Below are 20,818 nucleotides of genomic sequence, written 5' to 3'. Positions count from 1 at the left end.
CTGATCCAGAATTCTGGGGCATGTTCTATAGTGCTGACATGGGCACTGCTGGGCAGTACAATCACTCATTAAAAACAGAGAATGTAACCAAGAACCAACGCAATTCACTGTAACTGTGCAGTTCAGAGGAAGATCAGTAGTCATCACCAAGAAGCTCCAAACTGCTATTTTCACTGATGAACCTTCAATATGCTAATGGAGAGTTGAAGATTTCTCAGAAGATAGTTAAAAAACCACTGATAGGTCATATTTGACAGAACTTGATGGCTGGCATACAACAATAAAGACACTAGGTATCATTAGAATAATAAGACTATGTATCATTCGAAAGGTAACTGTAATTACTGTGTACTGTGTCATATATGCCAGTCCTTCCAAAACAGTCAGCAGCAAACATCGAAAAACTCTGGTTTTGTATTTTTGGCCAAACAGTTCAAATCAAATACAAAACTTATTCTTAACGTTCATTTTGAAACAACTCTGCCATCAATCAATGCAGCCCACAAACATTGCTTTCTTTGTTCACTAACTCTGATTACATGAATTGCCTTCTTAGTAAACATTTAAAATGTTATCACAATGTAAAAAAAAGTTTCACCTTGAAATCATCAGGTATAAGAAGTTTTGACGTTCGTAGAAAGTTCAAAATATATCTAAACATTTGGCCATCTCTGTCTATGAAGTAGTGCTGCTTTAGGCTGTCCAAAACAATTGGCTCTGTGCCATCAAAAAGCCGCCCAATTCTGAAAATGAAAGAGAATACAGCACCAATATCAATTTGCAGTTGGTTAACAGAAGAAAATTGTAATGGTTACTCCTAGTCATTGACCAAGGCCACCCAAATTCCTCAGTACCACAGTTATGCACTAAATGAAGCTCAGTTCGGTGGAAGAAAACAATGTTGTTATAACAAGGCTGTGACGGACAGCATTTTAAACACAAGGCTCAAAGTACTTAAATAACAGAGAACCAGGAGGTGAAGAGTTAAATCATCATATAGCTAGTTAGCTTGAGTGACAGGCTGCTCCAAGCATTTTGATTGGTTAGCCACAGCTGAGAGAGAAGTCCTGAGTGGTGTGCTGAGGGAATTTTGATTCTGACAGAAACTTTAGTTGCGAGAACATTCCATACCTTAGCTGCTCTGCTAGGCCGCTGCTCTGAGGAGATTTAATTAAAAAACATGGTTTTGACTAGTCTGGATTCAGCCTAAGCTGAAAGCAGTTATATACTGACCAAAGAACTGGTTATAACACTTGGCAGGGTGATTCCCAGTCAGGACAAAGGAAAGTGGTTATATCTTCTAGAGAGAGAAGAAAATTCCCTGCCCAGTAAAACAGGAAAAATAGTTCTGAGGACTTTCCTGGTCTGATGTGAAAGGATATTGCTTTAGTTACTTCAGAAGTTAGAAGGAAGCTAGTGTTTCACAGAAGGACAGATTGGGTATCGACAGAAGGTACCTGCTGTCAAAGAACCAGAAGAGTTTAAGAAAGCTCAAAATAATACGGTAAGGTTGGAGAAGACCCAGATACAAAACCCTCTTACTATTAAGAGAAACTAAAGAAATTGTGAGGATTACCCGGCAGACACCACAAAGACTCGTGACTTGTAGAAATCAGAATTCTTTAATGGGAAACACTGAAACAACAGCATACACGGTTCTTGAACTGGGGAGATACCCTCATTTCAGGTATTAAATACCTTTTGGGCAGTCTACCCCCCCACACACAAGGTAACACTTTGCCTGGGATTGCAGATGGTTGTCATGGCAACGGTTGGAGGCTGGTCATTCTCAATAGGAAGTGGGCCAGCTGCCAGGCTAGTCCGGGGGGGCGGGGGGTATGAATTACAAAGGATGACTGGGAGGATGTAGGGAAGTGCAGGAGACTAGAAAATATGAGCAACGTAAGGGTTGTAAGAGGCATGTGGAGTTTGTAGGGCTTAATGGCTGCTAGCTTGCAAAACCAAATCAAGACAGAAATACAACATATGGCAAATACCCCAAAGTTTTGACAGAAATGAGCTTCAGTAACTCAACGGCCTGAATTTAAGAATGAAAAGAATCTACAACTACTATTTTTTACCTCAAAGTTTTCAACTCCTCATTCCACCTGACCTTTCTTTGGATGTTAAATAAAATCTATATTTGACTTTTACTACATCTCAAGAGCCATTCTGAAGGGGTTTGGAGGGCTTCTGCACCTTCCCATAATGTTCCAGGGCTGAGGTGAAAGCCAAATTATCTTTCAGAGACAGGGTGGGACAGCCAGCTTTATTAGTCTTTATAAAGAAACCAAGATTCTTGTGTGGCTCAGTGAGAGAATAAAATTGGGGAGGGATGGCTCTGTGAGAGGAAGATGGACAAAGTTGTAATAGAGGCATAGTATGGGTTGTTGGTGGTACTTTTTAAACAAAAAATGCCAGAACTATGGTGAGAATTGAGTGTTATGGAATGAGAAGATCATTTCAAGATATAGCTATATTTCAACAGTTAAGTTTAACATGTTTTTAAGTGATTCTTGTTGAAAGTGCATCGTTGTTAAGCACTCCCATCCATGAAGAATGTTAACTTGTTTAGAACATCTTGCAAATAAACCCTCCAGGCTCAGATTTTTGCAGACCTCCTCTCTAAACCAAAGTAATTCAAGGATGGGAGATCTGGCAATAATTTGTGTTTGGTTGTTACAGCTGAATGTGTAAATTTTAGATTATGGTCCTTCTTTTCCATCCTCACTACTCCCATGGAGGAAACTATAAATCAAGAAATAAAGATAGTTCTAAATCAGAACAGAACCACACTTTTAAAATGACAATGACTCTGGCTGTAAAAAGGAGTTTACTAACTATTATATATTGCAGGACAGCACTTAACCTACTTGAATACATTAAAAATAATTTATAAAAACACTGTAAAAATCACTTAATGTAGTAGCAACTATGTTTTACTTTCAATTCAACAAAAACAGCTTATATATAAGCAGAAGGGATGAAAAATTATATTTTGTATTGGTTTTAAATACTTGTTTAATTCTGGTGCAAGGTTAGGCTTCTCTTGAGCCATAAATTTAACAGAAAGAGAAAAAAGCATTAACATTAATTTTGCTTATATATTTCTCCACCTATACATTCTTTCCTCACTCTAAGACTTTCAGACACTGCCCACGAGATTTTTCTCATCTCATCTTCACATGAACCATGTAAGAAGGTTAGGCTGAGAAATAATGGCTTGTCCAACCCACTCAACTAAACTTTCTAAATTAGTAGGGATCTGAACTTGGGCCTTCAGTCAATACTTGAGGCACTACACAACACTATTTTACATAATTATTTATACGACTTTCTATATTTATTAAGCTGATAACCTTCCAGCTGTTTATCAATTTAGCTAATTTTAAGAGAACAAAACAAACTAACAGCTCAATCGGGACGATGATATTAAAACCTATAGCCTCATTCTATTGCCTCATTCTTAAATTATGCTCTTTCAATTTCATACCATCACTGGGCTAACACTGACATTCAATCATGTGTTGGATTCAAACCTTATTTTCCCCAAAAGGCAGGGCACCTCCACTATAATGAAGTGGTGGTTTTTGCTGATTTTCTACTGCACAACCTCCCATTACCCCAGCACCTTTTTGGGGGTCCCCCAATTCTCAGGAACAGCAGTTTAGGGGTGCAGTGGGAAGGCTGAGGAAGGAAAGTTCTGTTCCATAAGCAGTGCTTTAGCTGAGAGTACTTTGGATACAACTCAACATCCGTTTCAGATGATGCACTGAAGAGAGACATATAGTGCATCAGTTTTAGGATTTTATTTCTCTTCCATTTGTAAACTGAACATTTATAACTGAACCTCTACATTTTGGAAGGCAAAAAGCATTCAACTCAACAGCAATGTTCCCTCTAAGCCGTGGAGTGTTGAGGGCAAAAAAATCTACTTTGTGAGCCAAATGTAGTAGCATTAGTGAGGGGTGGTATATAACTCGAACGAATAAATAAATTAAAGTTGTGAGCGATCCTACATTTGACTACCACCTAAGTTAGTTTTTTGGAAGATTATTACCATAACCTTGTAAAAAATCTCAGAATGAATTCTTTTAAACTATATTTTAAATCATATTTAAACAGTTGCATACTTAACAGGGAACACTACTCAACAGTATCACAGCATTGTGAATAACACCAGATGCAGTGTGTTTGTGGTTCTCTTTGCTTTATAGAACTCAGCCTGATAAAGCAAGCAGTGGGGAATGACCTGCCATTAACAAAAGGGGATTCTTAACAAATTATTTCCTTTGTGGAAAAGGCGGCCTATTTTTATGTCAGCTTTAGTGACCTAGTATTATTACTTATTTGCAATGCTACTCTGTTTACTCACCCCTCACACAGGTGCAGGATCAGGTACCTTCATGTAATTGCTGATACCTCTCTTCTACTTCTTTTTGCATCCCACCCTTCTCCAGAGATCACTCTTTCACATGTGTTTGACCCGGTTTAATATCTGCTTCTGAACTTCCAAGTAACGGCACAGGGAAACTGGTAATTTTTTTCAGACTTACTGTGGCTCAAGGCAGAAAGTTGCTGTGCCAGACTGAAAATGCAGCCCAAGAGGCAAATGACTGTTCACAGATTTAACAAGATCAAAGATTTATATTGGAAAGGCTATCTTTGAAGAAAGCCCATAAATAAATGAACAAATAAATAAGGTTTAGGAAATATATCAAAATGAAGTGAGCTGCACAGGTCTTCTAGAAATCTCAGCAGCCTAGATTTTTTAAAAACGCTATCCTCCCCTCCCCAGTTTTGTTCATTTAACAAAAAATACAGTGAAGATATGGAAAATGGGAGAAAGCACAAGTCTCAATACCAATTTTGCTTTCTACCCTAAGGTCACTAAAATATGAAATTCCCATATAGCCACAAAGAAGACAAAAGAAAGCCAAGCATGACTTATGGCCAGACAAAGTCAGGGACAGACATCTAAGTATTTCCATCGCCCCTTTAAAATTATTAACTTAGGAACTCCACCCTGGCTTTTACAGTGAGAATCCCACAAATCTGTGCATAGCCAGGGACTGTCAGTGCTCTTTATGTGCAATTTCCCTATCGCTATGCATGTCATTTTCAGTTTTATTGCCACCTGGTCTTCAGCCTGTAAGAGGGAATCTGGAATGAATAAACAGAGTGGTAGAGTTTGGTCAAAATAAAGAGAGTTCCTCTATCTAACCCATTTGTGCCAGAAGTCAGAATTCAGGATGATACAGAAGGCTTCATCAGGGCCTTAACAACAAGGGAAGTGGTCGCTTGGCTCACTGGTGTTTTGAGTTTTCCTCATCAATCCTACATTCACTGTCTTTTATCATCCCACTAATTCCCATCTTAGGCACGCTGTTTCTATCCTATCCAATACGTCAATTTCATCCACCCCCCTGTACGCCCCCTCTTTAATTTCCACAGGATAGATCAATGTGGTGTAGTGCAGTGGTCCCCAACCTTTCTGAGGCTGGGGACCGGTAGGGCATCGGGCCGCGCCCGCGGGCCACGCCCACGCATCGAGCCGTGCCCACGCATCAAGCCGCGCCCGCGCATCAGGCCACACCCGTGCATCTCTGAGCCCCATGTATCTGTTGTTGGGAGAGGAAGAGTAGGCAATTGTAAGCTGCTTTGAGACTGCTTTGGATAGCGAAAAGTGGGGTACAAAAACCAACTTATGAAAAAATTTTCTCTTCTTGAACTTTGTAATATATCCTTCCTAATTTAAAATTTAAATTTAAAACTGAAACTAGTACTACTAGTTTCTATCTTCCTTTTGGAAAACTGACACTAAAACAATTGTTCAGCATTTAAAGAATAATTAAAAATCCAAAGTATGAAGCACAAGAAAGTAAGAGTGGGAGGGGGGGCTGTTTGTCATACTAACCTGCTGGTTTATACAGAAAACAATATTTTAAATTGAGTTTTAATGCAAATTGTTCTTTTGAAGGCTCCCTGGAACTACAACTAAAAATTTCGAAGGCAGAAATGTAACTAAGATATTAATTTTTATCACATCTTAGCAGCAAGAAATGCAAACAATTATTGCCAGTTCTCTCCTGCCAGAGTAACCCCACCCCACTGCTCTGAAGGTTTCTCTTTCCCCCCAGGAGAGTACTCAAAGGGAGTTTCAGAGTTCATAGGAATGGGAGACAGGAAAGACTTATGAAAGTGCCTTCCACGACAACACAGGAATCACCTCATGTGTTTATATTTTAAATGTGTTAAATCAGTGGTCCCCAACCTTTCTGAGGCTGGGGACCGGCAGGGCATCAGGCCACGCCCGCGGGCCACACCCGCGCTTCAAGCCGCGCCCGCGGGCCGCGCTTCAGGCCACGCCCGTGCATTGGGCCGCGCCCTGATTCCACGCCCGCGCATCGGGCCACAAGCTTGCGGCCTGGGAAGTTTTTTACTGCGGGGGGGGGGGGCGGGGAGGGCCGCGGCCCGCAGGTTGGGGACCACTGTGTTAAATGCAATGGAATTAGCGACAAGAACAAAAAGCATTCCTAACCTCTTCCTCTTAAAATATTCTTGCTTTTATCAGCTTACCCCACTCATTATGGCATTCTGTAATAGCAATTACTTGGGAGGGGAGAAAGTGGGTTAACTTTCACGTGGTTTCTTCTGTTATGTGTCATCAAGATGTTGATGTTTTTGATGAAGTGTCTTATTCAGGGGCCTGAAGAGAATAGATTCAATGGATAAACTTAAAGGATCATTTGTCAATTTAGTATTGACTATTTGTGCTGCTCCAAGACAGGAATAAATTCCATTTTTTAATATAAGCTCTAAAGCCCTAAGGCCTCTTCTTAAACAGTTTAAAAAGAAATCAATTTTTCAGATGCGTAAAAAGTGCCCAGAAGAGTCTTAATGAACTTGAGGAGGGAGTTCTGAGCTTCCTTCAATTTGAATCTCAGCAAGGCCGGGCAAGTTGGGAACCTACTTTTAGCACAGAAACTCTGTAGGCTCTGTTGTTGCTACTGTTTAGAATCTGCGGTTATGGCTCTTTGAGTAAAGCCATAAATTAATGTCTGTGTACTCGAGACATAATATCCAGTTGCACAAGAATGCAAACTAATTGTTACCACTAATGAGGATAAAAGGAAAGCTAGTTACTATGCAAACCAGATTTGATGCTTACGTGTAAGGGAGGAAACCATTACCATGTGAACATCTTATATAATCTACTGTACTGTAACAATTCTATTCAGGTCATTCCACAGAGAAGATAAAAGCTCTCTAGAGGATGAAACACCTTTCAAAAATTAAATTCTGCTATAAAAGTAGAGCTAGATATATGTTATGAGAATGTGCAGAAAGCACAGTATCTTCTGTTCCTGAAATGGAACTCTGACAGGAAATTCTGCCTAATATCAATGACTGCAGGCAGATTCTAACAGAAGGAACACAGAGCACTCCAATGCCATATTTCTGAAGTGCTGACAGCTCTCAGGTCTTATGGCTGGATGCCAAGTGATAGATAAGAACATTCCACAGCAATATTAATCTGGAACAGGGATTTCCCAAGTATCACATTGTTAAAGATGTACACCAATACATGATATTCAGGCTGCTTCTAAAAGATAACTTCTTGCCATAGAAGGATACAAAATGTGTGTAACTGCTGTAGCAACTACAATGAATATAAATCCTCTTCAGCTGGCCTTGATAAATCCCAGGCAGCAGGGTGTCCCAAAAAACTAAAGGTGTCATTGTGGCACCTAGTATCATTTATTATAAGTGCTTTCTGCATATTCTCAACAGAAGTACAAAGATTATTTAGATAAAAGTTAGAGGTTAACTTTTTGTTGGGATGACAATCAGCATTACCCCCATATTTATTTATACATTACATTTTTGTCAAAGCTTTTTTTTAAAATGATAATAAACTGTGAAGAATTAAGGATTAAGTTTTGTGGTAGCAATAATTAGAAAGTATGCTCATTAAACTATAAAATTCTGCAAGAAGAAAAATAAATCTTGTTCCTAAATTTTTGGGGTGCTTAACATTAAAATAAAAATGTAACAAAAATGGTCTTTATTCTTAAGACCACTGGGTCCCCTTAAGCTATGCTATTTTACGGAGTGAACCCCCTCTGATGGTTGACTGGGGGGGGAGGGACTTTATGCTTCAATTAGGGTTGTTGGTTTTAGGGATGGGTTTTGATAGGGTATGCTTTTATGTAACCCGCCTTGAACTTCGGAATAAGGTGGGGGTATACATTGAATTAATAATAATAATATTCTGAAATCAAGTTGAAAGTCATCAAGAACAAGTAAGGGACAGAAGTCATACTGGGGCAGAGAAAAGGAATAATAAAAACATATGGTAGGACTAATCATTTAAATAAACTGATGCAATAATGGTTTTAAAAATATTTCCCACAAACATTGATTTATGACAAAGAATCATTTGATGGAATCTCACAAAACATTTGTAGCTGATGAAAGATCTACAACTTTCAGTTGGATCTGGCTGCCAGCCAATGTTTATGTGTGCTACTGATGTAGTCTTGCCTTCCATGTCACACAGACCTTCATAGGAACATCACTACAGCATAATGTAAGTGAATGGACAATCCCCTCCCTCCTCCCCACTCTGAGCATGAAAAGCTTCATCCCAGCCATGTTCAATTTTGCACATGTCAGAACAGGAAGGGGCACCAATTATGGCAACGGTCAAATAAGAAAGAAAATATATAAACTGCCACGAGCTAGTTTGTGGTCTTTATATATGAAGCAGTATTCAAATCCAACCACCAAGTAAGCAAAGGGGCTTAAAATATGAATATGATCATGTTTCTCTGAGGACTGTACTCTGGAAAATGTCTTGGACAAAACCCAAGATAGTCTGCATGTACAGAGATAATGAAAAAACACAGGGGCAGATATTACTAGACTGGGAAACAAGATTAGAAGCTGAATACTAGATACAAAAACAGAGATGGGATAACATTTTAGTGGACAACAAACGTGCAACCTTGCAATACCTGCATGCTGTGAACAGTCAGATTTTGTTGGTTACTCAATAACTGTTATATAAAACATGAGTTTGAAGACAACACACTCAATGCATTATGTGACCAAAGAGTATCTTCCTCACTTAACTCCTTTTATTTAAAAAAGTCGCTGCAAAAGGAATCCCACAAATGGCAAATCTCTCCAAACGCAAAGCCAGCAAAAAAGTGGAACACAGCCAGCAACAAACATTCTAGAACTTGGCAGCTAAACCCTGAAGCTTCAAACATGCCCCGTGGGTGGCCATGGGTGTTGGCTGCAAAGCTAGAAGCAGAGTCTGTTTAGTCCTGCAATTATACACGTGCTGTATATTAAACTCCTTATAGCAACTATAAAGCAGTTTAGGAGATACCAGCATAGTAGACAAAGAAGAAGAGCTGGTTTTTTGTACCCCACTTTTCTCTACCCTAAGGAGTCTCAAAGTGGCTTACAATCCCCTATCCTTCTCCCCATAACAGACACCCTGTGAGGTAGAGGAGGCGGAGAGAAATCTGAGAACTGTGACTGGCCTAAGGACATCCAGCTGGCTGCATGGGGAGGAGTGGAAAATCAAACCCAGTTCTCCAGATTAGAGGTGCCCACTCTTATCCACTACACCCAGTAATTTCATTTTTTAAGTAATATGTCAATTTCATTTATTTACCAGGGACAAAGCTTTTAAAAGTGGGCTGGGAGCCAGTGGAAGACCTCCCTTCCTGCCAGCTCTCATGGAGTGACACTAGAGGAGTAGAGAGAGCAGGGTGGAGGATGCAGCAGCCTCCCTGCCCTCGCTAGCAACAAGTAGGTGGCAAATAGAGATGGGGCACTCCCAGGGGAGGCAGCCAGTCCATGCAGCCACCACCAGTGGTGAGGAGGAGTGCTAGGGGACTGCGGAACCGTGCAGCTTACCTCCTGCCATCTCAGTGTTGTTGAAGTGGGAGGTGGAGGGGGCAGGGAAGAGTGTCTGACTTGCCCTGAGGACCCTCTCAGTGCGGACCAATCAGAGGCCCCCTGGTGTTTCTTTTAGTGGATAAAAATGCAAGTCATTCAAATGATCTGTTGTCCATAAAATCTAGTTCCCCACACTGAATACATGCCCTTATAGTAAAAACTATACCCTCATATTTAACAATAATGACACTGAAAAATCTAAAAAGTTAGTGTCCTTAATTTCATTATCTGGTAAAGAGGGCTTTCCCCCCCAAAAATACTTGGAGGTCTTTTAGGCAGTAGCCAGCCTTATCTCAGGTCTGGTGATGGTGGATACTGCTCTCTTAGATGCTCTCTAAAATAGAGAACTCTTTAGTAGCTGCTATTAAGAATGCTAGTCTGTATCCATCCCTATCTCTATCTCTTCAAGATGTCCCTTTCCTGTGCAACAGCTCCTAGACCGACCAAACAGAAACACAAGCACAGCTATGTTCCTTTTCTTCCAAGAGCTCCAACAGGCACTGATATCACAAGCATGTTTTGTGTACTCCTGAACAGATGCTACTTCTTACCCAGGGTGACACTGGATATTTCACTTTGAGTCTCCTGTTGCACGAAGGGAAGAAAGACATCCCATCCCTGTGCTCAGTCCACCTGCTGCGGATACTGCGGACAGAAACAGGTGAGAGATTCAAGAGTCTCTTCCACTGTGTCAGCCGGAGATTTAAAGGGCAATATCCAGTTACTGGTGTAAGTCTTGTCAGCCCTTCATTTCGCAAGCTAGGGTAGAAAAAGTGTGACTTTAGCCAGCGCTTGAGAGGAAGGATGCTGCAAATGGTGCCAAGTATCTCTAGGAAATATACTTCCACAAGGAGAAATCATATAACTCAGGAAATATGCAAAAAGTAAATAAAATTTTACAGTTAAGATGGGATTACAATTTATAGCCACCACAAAGCGAAATACGACTGTTTCAAGAAACTCGATTACTTTTTAGTAACATTGTGGGTTTTCAATTGTTTTAAGTACTTGAAAATATTCTGTCACTGCCATACCTAACAGGCAACCTCCCCTCCCCAAACCCACCAAAAACCTATGAAATTACAGGCCTTGAATGTCAAAGAAGCTATGCAGGGCTATCATAATTTCTGAACTTATATATGGAAAGGGGAGGACAATGATTTACTGACATGTGAAAACTAAATAACAGCACAGAAAAAATATCTGTTGCAAAGTCGTTCTTTCAGTTTTGTCCCTCAAAAAAACACCACCAAGAGATTTTGTAGAGTTTTCATATATTTAATATGCCTTTTACCTTCAGCCCCAAATTCTTATGATTGTTACTCTCTGTGTAATCAAATATATAAACAACATCTCAAAATACAGGAAGAAGTTACTTAAATGAAAAAATATATAAGGCAAAATTCTCATTTTAGATTGATTGGTAAAGCCATGCTGGCACCAGAGTTGCAGCAGAATTCCACAAAATCTAAAGGGGTTGGCAGCATTTTGACAAATAAAAGGATTTGCACGTATCATAAACCTGCCAAAATGTACACAATTTCTTTTATACTGCCACACTCTGATGCCTAAGTCCTTTCTTTTCTGAAGAATGCAGGTGTGTATGTTCCCTATTACTGTTATAACCTCCCTACACATTCGATGGCTCTGTTCTAGAAAGTAAAGGTGAAGCACATTGACATTTAACACCTTGTGACACTTTTCCGCCAAATCAAAATAATTCTGACTTCTATAACAGCATTCTCAAAATTTGCACTAAGTCTGTGGGGTACAGCTGATCACATAATGGCTGCCATATGGCCAATCATGCAATGCTGGTAAGTTACAAGATATATCTCCTCCTATGATATAGCTGTTTCTGAACGGTATTGCCAGTAGACATAAAGGTGATTCCTTTTTGAAGCCCCTCCTGCTCCAATGAGATAAAATATTGTCAGATTTGGCTTTTTGGTTTGAGGAACAGATGCAGTATTTGTCAGCATTCTGCAGGGCCTGTAAAACGAAGCTCTTCTGCCAGGTTTATGGCTGAGACTGGGGTCTGCAAGGTAGAGCGTTGCTCCCCCCAGGGGTCTGAAGTATACATCATCTCCCCCATTCTCTATCACCTTGGCAGGTGGGAGTAGATTGTGATTGGCTGCCACCATGTTATGATTTTTAATGTCTTTTAATGGGGTTTTAATTGGGATTTTTAAGACAACTGTTACCCGCCACAAGCCTACCCAGGGAGTGGCAGGAAATAATAACAATATTATTAATAATAATAATAATAATAATAATAATAATAATAATAATAATAATAATAATAATAATAATAATAATAATAATAATAATAATAATAATAATAATAATAATGCTTTAGAAAAGTGGGCACCAGGAAATATATGGAGGGACACATGACACAAAAAGGTGCTATGTTGGGGAGACAGTATTCTATTAGCTTGAATCATTCAAATTAGTTTCTACTTGTGGAGACCCAGAGAATAAAATGTCTAATCTGTCTCATTTCATCACTTACATAATTTCTGTCACCAGATTAAAAATATAAATAAATATATATCCCTTAGACCAGGGGTAGTCAACCTGTGGTCCTCCATGGACTACAATTCCCATAAGTCCCTGCCAGCAAACGCTGGCAGGGGCTCATTGGAATTGTAGTCCATGAGCATCTGGAGGACCACAGGTTGACTACCCCTGCCTTAGACTACGACAAATTCAATTTATTGCACTGTATAGACAAGACCAACTGATATTCATTGTGCTGTAAGCAGAAATGACTACACCAACAAGGGATACTTTACTAAAAGTATGAAGTCAATCTGAATATCACTTTACTTAAACAGAGTAAGGCTTCCCATTTTAATTGGATGCTTTTTCTATGGACTGCATACATCTACCTGATTATGCAACTGGGCAGAAGTTGGCTTCTGCATCCAGAGCCCCAGCTGGCAGTGGAATACAAAGGGACACTGTACGTAATGCTTCAGTCACCACTTGCCAAATCACCTGTGGGTGGGTGGTGAGAGACTGAATCTACACTTGTTTTGCTAGCCTCCACCTCACCGAACAGGTTATTAATGCTGACAACATGACTGGCAGAAATACAATTTGTGGATTCTAAGTAATTTATTACTCAGGATCCACCTGAACATTCAGCACATGATATTAGGAATTTCCCAAATAATACTACCATATTCTAAGACTACATGTCAATTGTCTGGTTCTATGCTTTTTACTCCCCTTGAAGGAGTACTTCTGACTTTTTCCTCTTTTTCTCCTACTTGCCAGCCCCAGAGAGTCCTTCTATTACAGTCTTCATGACACTAGCATACAGAAGGATAAGCTGCTGCATGCCATTCGGGAGGACTATCCAACTGCTAGCCAAAAGGCAAAGCCAAAAAGGATTGATCACCGAGACCAGTGAATTTAGTTGCTGTACTTCATTTAACAAAATGTTTTCCATTCAGTACTTCAAGGTCCCTGAAAATAGATTTAATTTAAAGAAAGAAGTCTTACAATGTGTAAAGAGTATATTATGGAGGAGACAAGTGAGTAAAGTAACAGAGCTACCAGAATCATGCAACACAGTCTTTAGAATTACCTGGAATCGGGGTACTTAGTAAGAGTAGCCAAGCTGCTGGTGTACATGTGCCCACCCACATCAATATGTACTGGTGCATTGGATTTTGTTAGCTGTGCTGGCGTGGGAATGCCTTGATTGTTCAAAGGAGACGCGGGGGACCTAGTGATCAGAGGTCTTGACATATTGGGCCGACTGTCCTGCAAAAAGACACAAACATTATTAGGAATTTTACTTTATATACGAAGTCTACAGCATCACAAACAAGGAATTAGAGACATTAAAAAAATACAATATTGCCATCACATAACTCAGGCTCATTCTTTAAATATAGGTCATTACAAATATCAGTTTAGTTTTTAAGACATGTAGTCACTGAGTTTTCCTCTTGCAATGCAGACTGTCACTTCAATCTACACTACAGAAAAACATTTTCATGCTTTCATTAAGAAGAACAGAGCAACACTTTTTAACATCTTGTTAAAATCATCAAGGTTCAAATTATTTTATGTCTGAGATCAAATATATTTATTAACAGCAACTGGAAAAAAATAAAGATTTTGCTGTGCCCCAAACCCTCGTAAACTATGCAGTTAGAATAGATAAATACAAACCCTCAGCTCTTCCATTCTGCCAACTCTTCTCTTGGATTTCCAGTTCACATATCACGTAAACAGAAGAGGAAACACCTGGACTAGCCCACTGTTCATGTACTGTAAAATGTGGGGCACCGAGAGCCTTTGAGAAAGACATTTTCCATGTAAGTATTATACAAGTTGTAACAGATGCCCCTCTGCACCCAATTTAGGCTGTTATTCCCAGCGGTTTCTCAAAGAAAGCAAACTCCAAAAGGAAGCAACACAAGCAGATGCAGGCGAAAGGAAGTCCTCAGTCAAACTGGAAATGCAATGCTCAGTAAACTGCAAGCTCTAGAACTGTGCACAAAGTTAGGGTGGGGCAGACTGAAGCAAAGTACTTTGCTGAAGCCAGCAAGGCAGACCAGTTTCAAAGTTCTGGAATGTAAACAAAATAAAACCTGGCCATATTTCTAAGAGAACCTCACATTCTCCCAGTATATGCTCTCATAAATATCACTTGGACATACTGGCAGAGAATACCAAACACTTACTAAATTTTTACATTTAGGTTTTCAGCAAAACAAAAAATCAGACATGCCGATTCATCAAATATGCTCTGTATGCCTTGTAATCCATTTACACACAAGATTAATAATCTAGTGGATGAGCGCATAGCCCATACACTTAGGTTTAACACCTTCACAAATATGGTCTCCTAGGTAACCTTGGTTATTCCTTGGCCTTCCCTTGTCCTTGACCCGGAAATTGCAGCTGGTACAAAATGCAGCAGCTTGGGTCCTCACAGGAATATCTTGAAGGGCCCACATCCAACTAGTGCTGAGGCAGCTGCATTGGTTGTCAGTTGCAGCCTGGATCAAATTCAAGGTTTTAGTATTGACCTTTAAGGCCCTTTGCAGTCTGGGACCCACATACTTGAGGGACCACCTTACGCTCTTCGCAGGGCTCTGCGGATACTAATTTGTTGGTGGATCCTGGCTCCCAAGAAGTTCTCCTGGTCTCAACCAGGGCCAGGGCCTTTTCAGTCCTGGCCTTGACCTGGTAGAATGAGCTCCCGTAAGTGCTGAGGGCCCTGCAGGAGTTTTCACGGTTCCGTAGGGCCTCCAAAACAAATCTCTTCCACCACGTCTTTGGTTGAGATAAGGGCATGGAAGATCTAAGGGCCCCCTCCTCAGATGAGAATAACAGATGACACCCTTAGAAGCACATGCCCTGAGATGTTGAGAGAGTGGAGGTGGACTGGGGGGGGGAAGGGGGAGGATGGATATAGGATGAGTTCTTGATATTTTGCTGCCAAAGCATTTTAATGTTAATGTTTTTTATGTTTTTAATTGGTGTGGGGTTTATTACGTAAACTGTCACAAGATGTTTTATGAGAGCGGCGGATAATAAATCTAATAAATAATAATAATGTTATGATCTCTGAATCTAAATATCTATTCTTAAACCATAAAATGAGAACTATCTCACAGAGTTATAAAAAGGATGCTACCATCCTATGAAAGATCTAGTCCAGGCTTTCTCAACCAGGGTTATGTGAAACCCTAGAGTTTCCTGATGGTTCTGGAAGGGTTTCCCAAATGGATGGGAGTTATTTAATTTGTAGATATATTTTTTACATTTGTTATACATTCAATCAGTTATACGATCATATATGATTATGTCAATCCACACATACCTCTCTGAAAATGGCCAACGATGGCCCTGGAAGGGATGGGAATAGGAGGGGGCTCAGGTAGCTGTGTACACAGCTATGCTGCCCAACCATATTCTGCACAATCCCATCACTTCCGGGGTTTCTTGAAACGTGAAAATTTGTTTAGGGGTTTCTCAATGGTAAAAAAGTTGGGAAACACTGATCTAGTCAATGGCCTTCATCTGGAGTAACTATGCATAGGACTAAACTGTAAGGCAAGAATCATAAAGTATTTTGCACACTACAGATACTGTGGAATGGTTAAAAACAATATGTTTTCTCACTATAGAATTTATGCTAACATACACTGGGAAGGATGGCAACTTTCATCATTGTACAATAATTGTGAGGCATGTACAATTACTGGATTTTTTACAATTTTGTCCAATAAACTGTACACAATTTAAAATATCACACTAGAATTATGCAGCATTCAAATTTTGCCTATATTTCCATCAGGCCTGCAATACTTATATCATTTCATGTCAATGTAAGAACAGCCATGATGGATCAGACCAAGGGCCTACCTAGTTCAGGATTCTGTTCCCACAGCGGCCAACAATGACATCTAGTCTAGTCTAGTCACTCCATAAACAGGAAGGCTGAAATAGCATCATCCTGCAACTAATTTAAAGAAACATACTATCTCTGATACTGGAGGGAGTAGATACGCATCATGATTAGCAGCCATTGAGAGACCAATCCTCCATGAATTTGTCCTTTCCCCTTTTAAAGCCTTCTAGGTTGGCAACTATGACCACATCCTGTGGCACCAAGTTCTGCAAATTCATTATATTCTGTATGAAAAAAATACTTTCTATTTTCTGTCCTGAATCTCTTATCCTTCAGGTTCAGTGGACAATCCCAAATTCTAATATTATGGGAATGAAAACAATATCTACGCTCCCCATGCCATGTGTAATTTTTATCAACCTCCACCGTGTCTTCCTTTATGTGCCCTTTATTTCTAGGTTAAACAGTCCTAAGCATTTTAACAGATCCTAACAGGGCAGCCCTAAACAAGAGAGAGTAGAATGTACTGGACAAACCAGTTTACATGGTACCAGAGATAAGAGAATATTTTAAAGGAAAAATACTAAACAATACTATTCTCTTACTTAAATTAAAAAGGACAAGATGGTTTGCAATTGAAACTTTGTCCTATTATGCACAGCTGTTTTCCTTTGCTTTCACCATGCATATCTGTCAGTTTTTCTTTGTGATTCCAGTTCAATTTCTGGTTGCTGTTTTCCCAGGTTTTCTGAGAGTGCTTTTGTGCCAATTTTGCCTTTGTTTTGCTTCCATGCCAAAGGTAACTTAAAAGCATACAGATTCCCTTTTGTGCTGTTTTGCTGCCCCTTGAAGGTCACTCCCCCACCCACACCAAGGTTGTCCCTCCCATTCTGCACCTTTGGCCACCCTCCCCCTTAATCAGTGTACCAGTTCTACTGATTATTTTTCCCCTCACTGTTTTACATTTTTGATTCTTTTTGACAACCAGCATGAGTCTTGTGATATGAGACTATAGTCTCAGATCACTAAATTTTACAACACTAAAATGGGGGGATTAAAATGAGCTGTGAAAGGTTTAGTTCCCTGGAGATACTGACTCAAAAGGGAGATGAGAGAGGAGGCAAATGGCAGCATTACCAGTGGGGGGAAAAAGGATTTTAGTACTGCATGCAAACTAAATAAAGGGGAGTAGGAATTGTCAGCCCAAAATGAAATTGACAAGAGATGTAAAGAAAGACACTGAGATGGGAAACCTAAAGCTTTGGAAACATTTTCCCCCTTTAATGCATTAGCGAACAAAGTTTGCTGCCCTGTGAAAAGAGTGGTGGTGCAGCCAACTTTGCACAGGTGCTTGCACACGTGCACACATACATGTTGCCAATGATCAAAACTTGCAAGCCAGTGTCAGTGGGTTCTTTCATGCATTCTGTATGCTCAACACGGTTCCGCATATTATGAGACCATGTCACTCTCATTTTTTACGGTGGCCAATAACACAGCAAAGAATCTCCCAGTGATTGATAATATGGAAAAGAGGGCTTCACAGCCACTTGTCATTCCTTTTAAAAAGTCTGGTCAGGTTCAACATCGGATTCCCCCCTTTGCCTGCCTTCCTTTCTGTTCCCTTTCATTCAATGAACTTACGCTAAAATCCATGTGCAAAACCTGAACCATGAGGATTTAAATGAAAGGTGCTTGTTAGACGCAACTGTGCAGCTATAATAGGGCAATAGTGTAAATTAAAATAAAACTTTGCATGCCCCCCCCGCACACACATCACATGTGATGTTTCCACTCCAATTAGAAAATTGATTTTTAAAATTGTAGATGCAGAATAAATACACTGGTGAAAAAAAGAATGGTGCATAAATCAGGCACAGAATCCAAAGTCAAGCTTAAAGGCTTACTGCTGGGTTTATGTTTGGGAGTCATATATGCACAAATGTATTGCGTTTTCCCTAGTGTAACGCTGTGCTAACTTTTCTGATACGACATGAAGCAAAGGGGAAACAAAAGTAAAGAAGTTGATATATGACTTCTGTTAGGTCTTGCTTACAAGACAGTATAACTTTCTGATGTGGACATGCTTGAGTATCTACTTGGAAGTCTACAAAAACAGGTCTCAGCATAACTATATGGTCATAAAAAGGCATGTCACTATACTTAATATAGTGCTAAGAAAGGGAAAGGAAAAACAAAATAACTAGATGATGCTACTAATAAAAAGAAAAGCTTAAACACTATCACAGATAATTTCTTGTTGTTTTAAGGGTCAATTTATTGCAGTAGGAAAATCAGAACAAAAATCATATGACAGTTCTGCTGTTCAAGAAACACTCTAAATTATTTGCTTTGCAGGAATGTTTTCTTCTCCAGTATATGCAACTGTATTATAATTTAGAGTTGTGTTAAAACTATTTTGAATTGGGTACATTCTCCACAGGTTCCTTACTAGACAATGAATAAATTTGCAGCGGTTAGTAAAGCACCTATGATCTGTGATCCCAGACTATTTAATTCATGTCTACCTCGCTTTTCTACCTGATGAAGACCCAAAACAGCTTATATCATTCTCTTCTCCATTTTATCCTCAAAACAACTTGCTGCCATCTGGATGTATATGAGTGGAGAAAGGGCCTCAGATATGAGGATCCTAGATGGTGAAGGGCTCTAAGATTCATACCAATGCTTTGAACTGAAAACAAAAGCAATCAGTGTAAAGATTTCAAACTTCAGGATATGTATGTAAGGTGCTTAAGTCTTGGTATCATTCTTCTGTTGTAATCTGCACCAGGGGGTACCAGGTCCACATAAAGACATCAACCTAGTCACTAGGTAAAACTCCTCCAGAACATTCAGTGTTGTCAAGAACCACCATCTCAGGGGTCTTTAGCACAAGAAAAGACATAATCTTTGCAAGCTCAGACAAAGCAGTCCTTGAGGAGCTGGCCAAGTGTTACATCAGTAAGAAACTCAATCTGTCCCTGGCACACAATGCAAAATACACACAAACAAGGCCATTAATAGTATTGAGGCCCTGTGGCAGGCAAAAACACCCAAAGGATTATGGCAGATCTACTGTAGTTCTTAAGTTTGGGGTTGATCATAGCATAGGAGTTGATTGAATTAAAATTGTATCACCTGTCCCATTCAGCCACATCTCTGTCAATCATGCCAAGCCTATCCCGCTTTCCTGTAGGAGATTATATGCTAATGAGGTCTTATTCCTTACAGACACATATTACACAACATCAAATCTGAAGTGTGGGAACCTTGGGGAGTCATCACTCCCTCATCTGAAGGATGGATTGGAGAGTGGATGAGCAGTGAGCTAGTCTCTCTTTCTGCACTTACACCCTTCCCACCACAATACTTCCCATGATCTTTTAATGCTCTGATGCTACTGACAACCACAGACCCAAGTATAGATGCCACTCATTACAAGCAAACAACCACTCCCAGAACACAAAAAAGAGCATTCCTATACCCTACACACAGAGCTTTAAAACCCCAAAGGATTCTAACTATGCTTGGCAACAACTCTGAATACCACAGCCTGGAATGGCACCTCAGCTGCACCACTCTGGCACACGGCCCCTGGAACAATCTGAACTCAGCCTGGTAATGTAATGGACTTTCTGCTTTAGTCTTTGACAGTCCAGTCAAAGTCAACATAAAAACACAGAAAAATTTTGTCTCCCACAATTGAGGGTGCGCAAAAAATGTGAATGCTCTCTTTTGAGATACACAATTTACATTTACATTTTAACTCCTGCTTCCACTAAGATATTTGCAAATACATACAGCAGCAATGGGAGAAACATCCCCTTCCAATAATTACAATTTTATTTAAACTTTTGCACTAGTAGAAAGTAATCTTCATAGGAGCTGAACGCATTTCCCCTTGTGTAAAAAATCTTGTAATATTGTGCTCTGTATAAGAGATATACCACATACAAAGCTAAATATAATTGCCACAATGAATGATCAGAAGTCAATGCATTCTGAAAAGTGCATCTGGCTTTCTGTATATGAAACAAGCTGCATAAAAAGAAACACCTAAAACAATTCTGGCACTGATGCCAAAAATCTCAAGTAGCAAATTAAGACGGACTACAGAGCTGCCAAAAAGCTCGTTATTCCTCCATTTGGGGGGGGGGGGTTTACAATCCTGTATCACCAAATTCACTGTTCATTTAGTTTCATGGAGTTTCACCATGTTTGATTATATACTCTTTGTCAATTCTTTTTCTAAAATGTCAAACCATCTCAATTTATTTCTGAATCCCATATTGCATGCCTCTCTGCAACAGTGATTAGTATATCTTAAAAACTGCACTATATGTGAAATTGAAAACTTGACCAAGTAAGCACACACATTAAAAATGCAAAAAAGTGGTGTTTCCACATCTTAAAGTAAGACAAATTCCATGCTGTTCTGCACCCTCAGGCAAATAT

General features: G+C 39.7%; 1 protein-coding gene across 5 annotated transcripts in view; it reads right to left on the bottom strand.

Moving 5' to 3' along the window:
- Positions 1–20,818, bottom strand: part of KCTD1 (potassium channel tetramerization domain containing 1) — a 100,858-nt gene that overhangs the window by 12,622 nt on the left and 67,418 nt on the right. For 4 of the 5 annotated variants that reach the window (XM_077352558.1, XM_077352560.1, XM_077352559.1 and 1 more), the window contains exons 2-3: positions 13,577–13,755; positions 599–743 (exon numbers count right to left, since the gene is read on the bottom strand). In XM_077352558.1, the coding sequence (XP_077208673.1) occupies positions 599–743; positions 13,577–13,755 (324 nt within the window). Of the gene's footprint in view, positions 1–598; positions 744–13,576; positions 13,756–14,169; positions 14,294–20,818 lie in introns of all 5 variants that reach the window. The other variant, XM_077352557.1, reaches the window with a different exon arrangement.

This window comes from Paroedura picta, chromosome 9, assembly GCF_049243985.1.
Source record: "Paroedura picta isolate Pp20150507F chromosome 9, Ppicta_v3.0, whole genome shotgun sequence".
Classification (NCBI taxonomy): domain Eukaryota; kingdom Metazoa; phylum Chordata; class Lepidosauria; order Squamata; family Gekkonidae; genus Paroedura; species Paroedura picta.
The sequence above is the reverse complement of the archived record's forward strand: the minus strand, read 5'-3'. Positions and strand labels throughout refer to the sequence as shown.